Raw genomic sequence first — 14,025 nt, 5'->3', positions numbered from 1 at the left:
ATCACATGAGAATTATGTGTATAAAGGTGACGTGCCCTGGAGAGCTGCAACTCAGCCTGCCATATGCTTGAGTAATGATACAGCCCAGTTTCAGCCTAGCAGTTAGCTGGTGTTCGATACACACTTCGTAATCTTTTTGATAAAATTATCAGTTGTCATAACATCCAGGCACATGTGTGGCTGTGTGTGGACCCAGCCGTAGCATGGGAGTTTGCCTTAGAAGACGGAAAGACAACTTTTCTGGAAGGAATTTCTTTGGGACAGAATTTAACATTTTTCTCAGCATAAATTGCTTTCTGTTTAAGCACAGAATTTTTCCTTCTGTGATCTGTCTCATCCTCCAGTCTACAAGACAAAACTGTCTGAAATTAATGCATGTTGGGAATGACAGAAGTTGTTCCTAGCAATACAAAAGTGTACTGACTATATGTATTTCATACTGTATCACTTCATATAATGAGTATATATAGTGCACGCTGCATCTCTTCACAATTGGTGTCTTCACATGCCTTAGATTATTTTAACCTTGTATCATCTTCTGGTTTTGATACCAACACACACAGGTGTACATACCTGTTAGTGATTCAGCTCAAGGCTTATTCGAACAGCTGTGTTGGCTGCACAGCCCTCCTCACAAGTCCTGGATTTCCTTATCTGGTGGTAGGAAAAGCACATCTTGTCCCTTCTTAACAAGGGTCACCAAAATGCCAGCATCTACAAGCAACTATGACTTCAGGTGCAGGAGAATGGGGCATGTGCAAGAACCTTCTCCATTTATTTTTGGGCTGCTCTGAGAAACTGCAGAAGAATTACAAAAATGAGTAATATTCCTTTTCTGCTCACCTGTGCTGAAGCACAGGGCTAGCTTTGGCCAGAGAAGCTACTGTGCAAGCTGCTGTTTAGTGAATTGTGAATGGGTTTCCCCAGAACCAGAATGTCTCTGCCCTTTCCAGGGCAGTTCATCTCATACCTGTAACTGCATCTGTGCAAAGGAGGTTTTGACTCCTCTCTCTATGCCAGTACTGATGAACTGAGATTTCCTAAGATAAGACTTAGGGAATCTGACAATAATTCTCTATCTAGAGAATTGTTCAGAAAATGTTCAGAAAAACATTTCTAAATGCAGTTTTAAGACACCAACAGGTCAGGCCAGCAATCTAAACTGTGTTGGGGCCAATTTTAAAGCCCAATTTTTAAGTTATAGAGGCTGCTTGGTTTAATTGCTACCAGAGTGAAGTGCCTCAACTGTGCTGTGAATAGAAAGGCTGCTTCTGTCGAGATGCTTTCACAAGCACCAACAGACACTGTTTAGCCTTGTTTAAAAATATTCAGGGTGGCAGTCTTAGCTCGCACTGTTAAGAGCAGTTTATTTTATATCACTTTAAGTGCCTTGCAACAAAGCTGCAAAATAATTGTGGTGCCGCAGGTATTCTATATGCATGGCAAGGGAAAACGCTGACTTTAACTGTATCAGGAATCACAATTCTTGTGGGTTTTTTTGTGTGTGTATTTTTTTGCTGGAAATACAATTAATTTCTCTAATTAAGCAGAGAACTAGTGAGTATGGACTTGTGGAAGTTTTATTAACAGGACTCTTTTACCCTCTTAATTGTTACTGGAAGTCAAATGTTATAAAACCCTCAAACCTATTCAGTGTCTGTTCAGGTAAAGATGCATGCCTGTTATTTGGCAATTTTCTGACACTTGCATTACAAAGACAACATTATTGCTGGTGCTCTATGGCTTGTGTGTAGGCTGCTGGTTAGTGTGAAAATCTAGGAAGGGAAACATTTTCAGAAACCTTGTGCTTATATGCCACATATTGCCCTATGTTTTTAGCCATTCACAAGCATGGTGGTACTCTACTATGAACATGTAGCACTACTTGACCTATACATTAGTAAATCTGCAGCCATGTAGCATAAATTCAGGAAACGCTGACTGACAGTTACTGAAGAGCTACAGGCAACGTCTGTCGTAAACACTCAGGGCGTTACCTTCTTGTCTTCAACAAGTCACAAGTGAAATATTTTAGCTTAAACTGCAGCAATCACATTTAACAAAGCTTTTTTTTTTACTATTTTACTGGCTTTAGCAGGTCAGGAAACTCCACAGATGGCAGATTTATGTTAAATATTTAGGCTATATTGGGGTTTTTTTCAAATTCTTTGCAGCTGTATGCTTTGTCAGGCTTCCCTGTTATCAAATATTTACAGTGCTTTTGCATGTGACTCCATGTTAATGCAAATGCACTGCATCAATAGGAAGGCTGGCACTGCCCTTGTAGTTGATGTTAATATTTAGTTATTCAGACATATCAATTGCTACTACCTTCACACTGGGACATAATTTCATGGAAATCCATAATATTCGGTATGTAACATTTGGATCTGGTCATGTATGAATTCGTAAGGAAAGATCATTAAGAAAGGGTAATGAAGGTCTAATAATGACTACCTGACCATAGTGTATTCCTGATGAACCTCTGTAAATTTTTGTAGTGAAAGTTGTTATAACATTACTCATGGTGTAAAACTACTATGAAGTAAAACAACCATAGTGTTAAAATTGATATTCTAGTGGTGGAGCAAAAAAAATGTTTTTCTCACCCCATACATTTTTTTCAAGACGTTAGCTAATTTTTCCCCCTTAAAATGGGATTAAGAATCTGTAATTTTTATCATTTTTTAACTCATAATCTGATATTTTATATTGTCAATTTAAATATTTTAAAAGATAATTTCAACTCATATATTTCACTTTGTCTACTTTAATTTTAGTATCGTTAAACCTTTTAAGAGTAATGTCATTCCAAAAACTGTAAGATGTGCTTGCCAACAGTTTAAGTGTTACTGGGAGGAAAAGGGGAAAACGAACATATAAACACGCTCATAGAATAGGATCACATAAACCCTTCTATTCTGTATATTTGTGTGTGCATGTGTTCTTTGAAATTTTTCTTTATTTATCTTTCCTACCCTAGTCTCTAGACAACCAGCAAGTTGGCTTGCAAGAAAGACAGCATGTATATCTAAAGCTGCTGGAGATGTGACACAGTTATTTAAAATTACCCATGTTTGTGAAAAAGTGACCCATGAGTTTGGATTTAGATTGGATTATATGTAAAGATGATCCTATTTAATCGATTACTGGGACAAAACATTAAAGTGTTTAGGTATTTATACTACAGAACCTACTCTCTCTCTGCACTGAGTTTGTTATTGTCCTGTTGTACAGGTTTTAGGGAGCAAGCCAGCGCTTCCTGACTGTGATGATGATGATGATGAACTGGCCGATATTACAAACAGGAGAAGCGCTAAACTATATATGGTAAGTAGTTTACATTTCTTTTAGTTAGGTACACTCAACAGTATTCATGCATGTAGTACCCTCATATATGGAGTTCTGGCTTCAGTTACAGAACTGCCGTTGTGTTAGTTGATTTGCAGCCAATGGACAAGTTTCTTAAAGGATGTCAATCAAGACAGCACAGTCCTGTTTACTCAAGAAGCAAGTTAAGCATGACCTGTGAACCACTCAGTGCAGGTCAAAGAGGAATTAACTGGTCTTAAACTATATTTCCTGTCTTCTTGCTTATAGCAGTGCCAGTTTTAGTAGTCATACATGGTTTCATTATTCTTAGCAGAGTTTGAGAGGTGGACAGTTTTGTTATATATAGATCCAAAGGAATTTGAATGCAAAACTCCTTTCTTTTGCAATGCCCTTTTCCTCCTTCCTCACCTGCAATAGCTTAACACTGACTAGGACAGTGCCACTGCCAGGAAAATTACCTATAAACAAAATAGATTAAATACGTAGTCCATTTAAATCGGTAAGAGTTTTATGATTACATTCAGTGAAGTTATGATTTTTCCTCACGTCATGCTAGGCATACTGCTCTTCCCTAGAAGAGGCATGGAATTTATTCTTTGAACTGCGGTATCTTACCTATATACAAGGCTACACAACTATTTTTCTTTTTCTGAAAAAAGCCAAACTATTTCCAGGCCTGTATTTTCTTTCTTCTTTTTTTTTTTTTCCCCACAGCTCCCCTTTCTTTCATATTCTCCCACTTGAGAACAGAAGTGAGAAAGTGTTTGGAGAAGGGGGATGTTTTTAATGAAATCTAGAAAAGACTTTATCCTCCCCCCTTCCAGTAAAAAAAAGATTATTTTCTCCTGAAGACTGCAAGTTTTTTCAAACTCTCATTAACATTGAGATCTGGACCTTTCTCTTCAGCACTTTGTGCTCAGGCTCATGCAATGAGGTTGCCTTGTGTAACAGAAAAGAATCTTTCACTGGCATACTACGCACTTTCTTCCCTTCCCCATAGTCACTTAACAAGAAGGGTTTGGTCAACAAGTGGTAACACGCTGACAGCACTACGTGCTACTGGATCCATAGGTGTGTGACCTTTTAGGTGCCATCTACAGTAGCTTCAAAGTTGCTGTGAGGTGTGAGAGAGGATGAGTCACTCCCTCCGCAGCTCCTGCATCCCACAGACCACAGCAGGATGGAGCCACCTCTCTTCCCTGCCTGTTACATGATCCTTCCTCTGCCTTGTGGGGGGGGGGGGTTTACAAGAAGCCTATATGAGGTGATCATTGTTACAAGGACATTTTCAGTCCTTGTCGTCTATGTGCTGTGTTTAGTTCTCATTAATCATTCCATTCTTGCCAAAAAATCTGGCACATATTTATCTTTATAGCAGGGTCTTAGGAAAAAAAAGAAAAAAGAAAAAGAAGAAAAAGAAGGCCTGCATGTATGATCTGGACCATTGCTGTAAGACAATACTAGAGCAGAGCAAAGTGCTTGCAGTAAATTTTGGAATCCTAAGAACTCTCAAAAAATTCTGTGGCTATCTAATAAATTCCTCTAAGTACACAGGGTCCTGCTAACGGAGCTCTGTTAGCTAAATTTAAATGTGTTGCAATATAACAGTGAGTGTCAAATTCGGGAGATGGGTCTATGGTAAGCCTTCACAGTAGGCATAATAGTTGATTTTTATTTGTTGTATGCAGTGGTAATTTCCATCTTGTGCTTCCATAATATACAATATAGGATATAATGGTGTATTTAAAATTAATATTTAATTATGAAAGGAAATAAAGACTTCTAGAAAAATGGAAGCCACAATAATAGTAACTTCTTTTCAGTAGTAATAACTGGTCTTTTCAGCTGTGCAGGAGTGAATTTAAATGGTTATAAAGGTCTACATGAGCTTACAGTGGTGGTAGAGGTTACAAAGCAGATTCTGCAACAGGTCTTGTATGACAGTTTCCAATTAAAGAACTGTAGGTTATAAATGTAGGTATTTCATTTGTTAATATCAGTGTAGGACTATTTTATTATAAATTCAAATGCTCTTGTTCAGCATGTGCGTGTACCTTTGGCTTCAGTGCAGGTTGTTTGGTAGCAGAAGATGACACCTAGGGACTGCACCAGTTCAGCTGAGCGTAAAGGGTGGCGTGAAGAAAATACGGATTTTTACTGTGAGGTGTTCACTGAATGAGCAGTTGAAAGTGGGAGAGAAAAGTATTTAAGAAGTTGTGAGACAGGGATCCAACTCACTAAAATTAACACGACATCTCCCTCTACTGGATGTAAAATGAAATGAAACAAAACAAATCATTAGCCAACCTTACTTTCCAGCAGCACTCAAATTTCATACAGTCGTTTATATAGGAATGGTGACTGATTTTTATAGTAATTTTGGGAGCAGAAATTAGTTCGTTATAATAGCCAGAGTTGATCTAAATTTGAAATGATTGCTTTCTGTCCTGGTATCGGCTGGGATAGAGTTAATTTTCTTCCTTGTAGCTGGTACAGTGTGTTTTGGATTTAGTGTGAGAATAATGTTGGTAACACACTGATGTTTTAGTTGCTGCTAAGTAGCACTTATCCTAAGTCAAAGACTTCAGTTTCCCACGCTCTGCCAGCACGCAGGTGTACAAGAAGCTGGGAGGGAGCACGGCCAGGACAGCTGACCCAAAGTGGCCAAAGGGATATTCCACACCATAGAATGTCATGCTCAGCATATAAACTGGGGGGAGTTGGCCGGGAGGGGCGGATCACTGCTCTGGCATCAGTCAGCGGGTGGTGAGCAATTGCATTGTGCATCGCTTGTCTCTTCTTGGGTTGTTTTTTTTGGGGGGGGGGAGGAGGGAGCTGGTTGGGGTTTTTTTTTTTGAGATAAGAACGATTTAATAACTCAAGTAAAATAAAATACTAACAATAATAATAATAAAATATAATATCAATAATAAATCTAATGAAAAGGAATATAACCAGGACACTTTCTTAGGTGTCAGATGCAAGTGGATCCATGAAGGTGTCTGTGGTAGCAGAGGAAAACCCCTTCTCCATGGCTATGCTTTTGTCTGAGGAGTGCTTCATTTTGGACAATGGTGCTGCAAGGAAGATATTTGTGTGGAAAGGTAAGAGATCATTTCTGTTGCAAATGCAGAAGCTACACAGACATATCTAAGGAGTTGACACAACACCCTTGGGACACTAGCAAGAATTTAGTACTGGCTGGACACAGTACACTGCACACAGTTCTTCTTGGTGTGGTCAATGGACAAGGATTGCTCATGTGAGTAAGGGCCTCAAGACCAAGTCCTGTCTATGGATCCTGGCTATTTTTGAGGCATCTGTAAGCTTGGGTGCTTAAATGCTTATCTAACTGCAATTACAAAGCAAGCATAAAGAATCCTACGTACAAGTTTTGTATATTGCCATCAAATCCCTATCTTCTGGGACAAAATCTGGACACTGAAGGTTTGACAATAGGTAGATACAATATTTCTATACATTACTCCACAGATGTATGGAATTGAAAGGTGAGTGTCCCAGGCATCAACTAAAAGCATAAGCTTGCAAATACTTTGATGCTTCTTTTGTTCTTGTGAATATTTCTCTGTAGTATCATCAGTGCTTGTAGGAGCATCTGCAATTGCTTTGACTGAACATTTCCCAGGAGCATACTACTACTGGGGAATTAGGTCTGGACACCTTGTAGCTGCGTTGCTGTGATGCTGCCGCTGCATCCAGTGCTGAGTATCTCCCCTTTTTTTGTCTGAGGTAGCGTATTAATTATTATGTGGCATTTGCATTTCTTTTTGCCATATGCAATAGCAATTAATTAATCAATGCAGTTGTCAAATTCCTGAAGTCAGTCCAGGAAGCATTGTAAGCATTTTGCTTGAAAACTTCATTTGCAGTTAGGGAAACATCCTTTCAAAGAGAGCATTTTGGGAGCTGTGTTCAGATTGGCAGTAGGCTCAGGGATAAAATAAATAAAATACAACTTAGGCCCTTTGAATGTGGCCCTATGTGCCCCTCTGTGCATCCTCACTTTGCTACTGTTGGTAGCAATAATGTGTGGAAAAAACTCATTAATCTGTGAGTCTCACCCTTGCTCTGGGAGGCTGCAGTTATCATCTCTGCTGGAAATCTTCAGACCATTAAGCTGAGGATGTGAATTACTTTTCTAATAGTCTCATTCAAAATGGAATACAATGAATAGCTTATTGGAGCATCTTACTAGAGTAAGAGGTCTTTGGAATATAGTCATTGACAGCCATCTGGGCACAGACCTGATATATGGTATCATCCCACAGAGACTTTCAGAGATGTCTAACACTGATCAAGGCTGAACAAGGGGCAGTGGGTGGGGAAGGGTGGTGGTAAATTGCACAGCTCAGGCAGACGAAATAGGAGTTTCATTTACTCGGACTGTGGTGCTGCCTGAAGAAGTGAAGGCAGTTCTGGACAGCAGCTTTGTTTAACACTTTGCAGCCCAGCAAAGGAGGATTCAGAGAAAAGAGCCAGGGTGTTCTTGTGCCTTGAACCAAGCAGTTATTATGAACAGCATTTTTTTGATAGAAGCACACACACTAAGCAAAAAACAATGCCCTTTTAAAAAAAAAAAATTAACTGTTTCCAAAGCCACTGAGGTACTGTTCTGTCCATTCAATTTTGTGTGACTCTTCTTGCTTGCTCATGTTATGTCCCGCATTTGTGTTTGTTCAAGATTGAGGGAAGAGCAATGTCGAAGAGAACTTGGCTCAAGGACATCTTGTTTTTGCAGGATCTGTGAGCTCATTGCCCTTTCCTATGTGTTGTTATCTTTGTGTTTTAACCAGGCAAAGATGCTAACCCACAAGAGAGGAAGGCTGCCATGAAGAATGCTGAACAATTCATACAGCAGATGAATTACCCTGCCAACACACAGGTGTGATCTATTTATGAGATGATAACCAGGAGAGCATGAGCTCTGTTAAAGACTTTGTTTTTAAACAGCAAAAAATATTTTTAAGGGCTTATAAGACAATAAGGGCAATATTTCACTAACAGATGATTCAGAAAAGTTTCTGTTTGAGTAACTGTGTCAGTTTTGTTTTCCTTCCATTTCATGTGTCTTGCTTCATTTCAGATTCAAGTCCTTCCCGAAGGAGGTGAAACACCAATTTTCAAACAATTTTTCAAAGACTGGAAGGATAAAGATCAAAGTGATGGCTTTGGCAAAGTATATGTCACAGAGAGAGTGGCTAAAATTGAGCAGATTGAATTTGATGCTACCAAGTTACACGAGTCTCCACAAATGGCTGCCCAGCATAACATGGTAGATGATGGTTCAGGAAAAGTAGAGGTAATTTTTGTGTTGTATTAAATTGTATCCCACCTACCTACCTAATGTATTCTGTTACTTATAATAGGATAAGCTGCTACTCTATGTTTTGCCATTTAAACTGTTGTGTAGAGTAACACTACGTTAGTGGCAGTGTTACCTCTACCATCAGAAAAGGTACTTAGAAGTAGAAAGTGGATCTCTTTGTCAGCTGTATGCTGGGTCACGTTTTTTTTGGTGCTTATGAAAGATGTTGTACCAGTCATCAGTACGTACCAAACAGCAGAAATACTTCCCGTTCTACACAATACCTTTTAAAGATATACTTAATCCTTAGCCTAAAGAAGAACCTCTAGCTCACATCAGCTTGAAATCTGAAATGGGAAGGCTTGCCCTTGGCATCAGAAATTCATTCCATGTCTTTATGTATGTATCCAATCTGCTTTCTAGAGGAACCTTCTTTGTCCCTGTGTGTCTCTCAGGTGGCCTGGATTTGGAGAGAAAAAGATGACTGTACATTCTTTCTAGATCTATCCATATCCCACTGCAGGAATATCTTTGGTCTGCACAGGGCTGGTTTGGCATTGTACCAACACAGCATGTTGTGATTCTGGAAGAAAAAGAAGGGATAAATCAATACCTACAGTCTTGTTGGTATATTTTCTAGTTTTATAACCCCATATTTGGGATGCTCCATAGGCTTGAGCCAAAGTAGCTTAGGTCTGAAGCATTTTTTGCTGTGTAATTTTAGCAGTATGTTTTTGAAGAGCAGTTGTTAACTGAACTGGGCTGTAGTCAATCAAATAGGAAGAAATCTGCCTAACAGTGTTATCTGACTACAGTGTGCCTCTCCCAGATGAAATGATAGTTCTATGATGGATCACAATTTTGTGCCATTCATGTCGTATTATAACCTTAAGATGTTAAGAAAGTAAGTTCAACATAGCATTATGAGGTGATCATGTGGCATTAAAGCATCAAGACAAAAGTGTACTACAATGGCTTGTTGATGGTCATTATTCATTCATTCGGTGGGCACAGGGTATATCTATCTACTTCATGAAGAATCCTTCCTGGTTTCATTCCATAACACTTGGGAACAGAAACAAAGGTGACTCAAGGGATGACACAGTAAATTGCTTCTTGAAGTGTCTCAGGATGACGTTCAGCATTCTTCAGTGATATCTCTGTTTCCTCAGATCTGGCGTGTGGAAAGCAGCGGTAGAGTTCCTGTGGGACCTGAGACATACGGACAGTTCTACGGTGGTGACTGCTACATTATCCTTTACACTTACCCTAAAGGGCAGATCATCTACACATGGTATGTTTGGTTGGCTTTGCACAGACCTCCAGCATGTGGATATTATTTTATGCTGACTTTATGTCCTTTTGAGTCTAACCATGTGTAAATGCATTTTTGCTGTGTGTGCATTTGTGTGTTTACTGTGCATTCATCATGCAGTATAAGCTCTGGATCATTTTGAAACTGGCCTTAACCATTGTCTTTCTCCTTGTCTTCCTCAGGCAAGGAGCCCATACTACAAAAGATGAACTGACTGCATCTGCATTTCTGACGGTTCAGCTGGATCGCTTATTGAACGGTCAGGCTGTGCAGGTTAGTGTCTTTTGGATAGAATTCAGTAGAGCATGCAATATACGCAAATTTCAATGAGAATTGAAAGGAGGATGTAGTATTTGAAGACTGGGAATATCAACTGCTCATGCTTTGTATTGAGCCAAGCACCATGGGCTTCTTTTAAAGTCACTGGTGATTTTCCATTTGAATCATCCTTTCTGAACGTAGATGTGCAAAAGAACACAGATATAACACAACCTAAAACTGCCTTTTCTTTCCTTCGACTTTCACTTTAAAAATTTAAAAATTAAGTTTTAGTCCTGCCTAGCCTTATGGACTCTGTACATGGTAAGTGGAGACTGAATGATAAGATCCTCCCAGAGCAACTCACTCTGAAGCAGGTGTCTGACAGGGCGATAGCCCTGCGTGAGCTCCCCTGTCTCCTTTTGATTGTGGAGGAAGCTGTGATGTTTAGCCCAGACAAGACACCTGACTTTTAGAGGGCCAAAACCAGGAGACATGAATGCCACATGACAGCCAGAACGGGAGAGCCTGCCAGGACTGTGCGACAGGGTCTGGCTTGTCCCTGCCTTAGTGAGGAACATAACTTGGGTTTTTGCATGCCATAGTGCTTGCAGCTCCATGAAAGCAGGATACATGTCCTCACTTGCAGAAATGGGGTGTGCAAGGCAAGGCGCAGGACATTGGCAGCTAAAAGGTGTGAGGAGATAAGCTATTCCTAACATGACCAGGGTGTGTGCTCTGCTTTCATCTCTAGTGAGGAGTGGTGGGTAGATGGAGAGGTGAGAGGTCTCCTTATAAAAAAGCTAGAACTGGAGGATGACTAGGGACAGACAGGGATTTTCTGGGCAGCAGGAGATAATTCTGTGCTTCCCATTTCTTAATTTCCGAAGTAAAGGGCTTCCCCCACCCGCCAAGGTACAGTTAATTTAGATGGCAGACCATACTTTTAGCTATTAATCAGTTATGATTTATGATTGAAATTATATTAAGGTAGGATTGGAACACTCGTAGGTAATTAATCCTTGAAATATTCCTAACACATGTTCTATATTTGGATAGAGTTCAGCACAATATGGTCCTGCCTCATACCTAAGGCCAATACTAACACTAAAGTAATAATAATAATAATATTACTACTAACAGCTGCAATAATGATGTGCTTAAAAAGCTGTTTTGTTAAAGCTGAAGGGAGATCCATCTCACTGCAATGGACATGATAGTTAAAAGTACTTTTAGCCTGCAATGAATTTAGGAACACATATATGTGTATATATGTGTATGGGTGTATGTACACACACACATATGTATATATGCATGTGTGCATTTGTATGCATGTACACGGCTACCTAGAATATATTACCTGTGCTTAACGTTTGTATTAGCGTTATTTGAAAGGTTTAAAGGTACTATTTTGTTGTCACTAGATGGCACTACAGTACAAATGACTATTAAAAAGCCGTTCCCCTATTTGTTTTGCAGGAGTATGTTTCCCTCAGCAGTGGTTTGGGGTTTTTTTGTCATTTGTAAAATCCTGCTGCAGTTTGGCACCTACAAGTATATGTGTCCTAGAGTATCCTTATCAGGCAACTGTACCAATCTATCCAGCGGTGAGATAAGCAGAAGCACCTGCTCCTGCTGCCCAGCATGACCACCACTGCCCCAGCCGCCCCAGCCACCAGGCTGCCCAGCTGCAGCCACCCCAAGCTTCACCGGGCAGGGCTAAAGGGCTGGGGCTCTCCGCTTCTCCTCTGCTGGCTACACAGCATACCTCATTCCCTTTTTTTCCCTTTCTTTCTGGCAGTGAAAGGTGGGGAGTTGCAGCCCTCCACCTTGTCAGGTGATACTGTTATAAAGGAAGAAAAAATGGTTGTATACAAATAACTTCTATCATACATTAACCTAAAAATAGTTGTTCTTCATAGCTCGATGTTTTTTTGAGATTGCAATAACATCTTTTGCATCTGTAAGGGAAGTTCATTTTTGTCATCCCTGTTATCCTCTGCAAGATAGATTTATGCTCATCTTTTTCATCCTCTTGCAGGTAAAATACACATAGAAATAATGAACAGGATGAATAACCATTCTCTTCTGCTTAAATACAGGGCACCTAAGCTTCCAAGATAATTTTTCAGGGGAATTAAGTCACTCTATAAAACTCTATGAAATGACAGTTCTTTTGAAAAAGAGTAATTTTCTTATTACAGTTGGTAGCAGCCATTTTAATCAGCTAAACATTATGTTAGAAGTTTGAATCTTGTCTTTGTGTCAGCATGATTGACAAAAAACTCACGAATGCTCTAATGTGTCTGGAACTATATTTTTAGATCTTATCAGCTTGCCACTTCTCATTCTTGCTAACATACTTAGCATTATTGGCTAACATCCCCTATGCTAGTCAACAAAGACCAAAAATAACTACCTGTTTCCTTTTGTTTCTCTTATTGCATTTCTTTACGTATGTACAGATCCGAGTCAGCCAAGGCAAAGAGCCTGCACATTTACTGAGCTTGTTCAAAAACAAACCGCTTATTGTTTACAAGGATGGGACATCCAAGAAGGAAGGTCAGAAACCTGCTCCACCCACGCGACTCTTCCAAATCCGCAGGAACCTGGCAGACATTACCAGGATTGCAGAGGTGAGGTCACCTGCTAAGTAAACCAGCTATTCCCCATGGAGAATGCTATAGCTGCCACAAGCCTCTCCAACTAATCTTGTTGGGTAGTCACGTGGTAGAAACACAGAACTCCAAATCAAATCACTGCTCTATGTGAGCAACCCATCTAACAAATCAAAGAGAATATGCCATAACTAGCTACAACCAATCTACATGTTTCAGAGGAAACTATAAGAAAATGCATAGTGAACACTGTCAGCTGACAAAGAATAGATAAGAAATCAGCAACCTTTACGAGATAGCCCTTCCTACTGCCAAACAGTCCAAAGTTTTGTCCTTCAAGTCAGTTCCCTGTTTCAAGTTAAATTCTTCTCTAACTTCCATCTTTATAAATCTAGGGAAAAATTGAAGGAAAAAACCAGAGCTGATCAACATTTGTCTACACATTTTATATAAGCATGCAAAATAGTGATCACATTACTTGTAAATATGAAGAATAAAACAATTTCTTTCTCTGTCTAGGTTGACGTTGATGCAATGTCACTAAACTCCAATGATGTCTTTGTTCTGAAACTGCCAAACAACTCTGGCTACACCTGGGTAGGAAAAGGAGCAAACAAAGAAGAGGAACAAGGGGCTCAATACATTGCCAGTGTTCTTAAATGCCAGACTGCTATGATTAATGAAGGCCAGGAACCAGGTTAGTATGAAGCCACGTGGTTGCTAATAGGCAACTGAGAAGACACAGCACTGCATGGAAACACAGCCTGAATGGTTTTTGCAATCATACATATTTTGGAGGCAGATGCATGTGCGCTCTCTCTCTCTCTTTGAAAATCCAACCTGACATTTTACCATGGAGATCCATCCAAAACTGGCTGATACACAAGCAATGCAATGCCCTAGAAGTCTGTAGGACTAGTCAGTAGCAGGAGCTGCAGAAGAATGCGGTCCTTTCTTTACCATGAGTGCCTAGGAGGGGAGAAGGACATAGCGCATTGCTCTCTTTAGGTCTGCAAGCGATATCTTCATTGTTATTTTGACAAACTGCAGGAAGAGCTGTGAGAAAATGCACCCATCCTTGAGACAGCAAAGAAGATATTGTTTGGGGATTCTTGAAACAGTATCTAACAAGCTAAAACATCAAATATTAAATCCACTGCTGAATAAATTATGTA

The 14,025-nt window shown here is 39.7% G+C and overlaps 1 protein-coding gene across 1 annotated transcript in view; it reads left to right on the top strand.

The window, feature by feature from the left end:
- The window catches only part of SCIN (scinderin), a 53,112-nt gene that overhangs the window by 33,040 nt on the left and 6,047 nt on the right, over window positions 1-14,025 (top strand). Inside the window, exons 5-12 of the mRNA XM_069774281.1 lie at window positions 3,238-3,330; window positions 6,305-6,437; window positions 8,148-8,236; window positions 8,438-8,653; window positions 9,832-9,953; window positions 10,157-10,247; window positions 12,698-12,868; window positions 13,370-13,547. Coding sequence (XP_069630382.1) covers window positions 3,238-3,330; window positions 6,305-6,437; window positions 8,148-8,236; window positions 8,438-8,653; window positions 9,832-9,953; window positions 10,157-10,247; window positions 12,698-12,868; window positions 13,370-13,547 — 1,093 coding nt within the window. The remainder of the gene's footprint in view (window positions 1-3,237; window positions 3,331-6,304; window positions 6,438-8,147; window positions 8,237-8,437; window positions 8,654-9,831; window positions 9,954-10,156; window positions 10,248-12,697; window positions 12,869-13,369; window positions 13,548-14,025) is intronic.

Source organism: Haliaeetus albicilla, chromosome 2 (genome assembly GCF_947461875.1).
Source record: "Haliaeetus albicilla chromosome 2, bHalAlb1.1, whole genome shotgun sequence".
Classification (NCBI taxonomy): Eukaryota; Metazoa; Chordata; class Aves; order Accipitriformes; family Accipitridae; genus Haliaeetus; species Haliaeetus albicilla.
The sequence above is the reverse complement of the archived record's forward strand: the minus strand, read 5'-3'. Positions and strand labels throughout refer to the sequence as shown.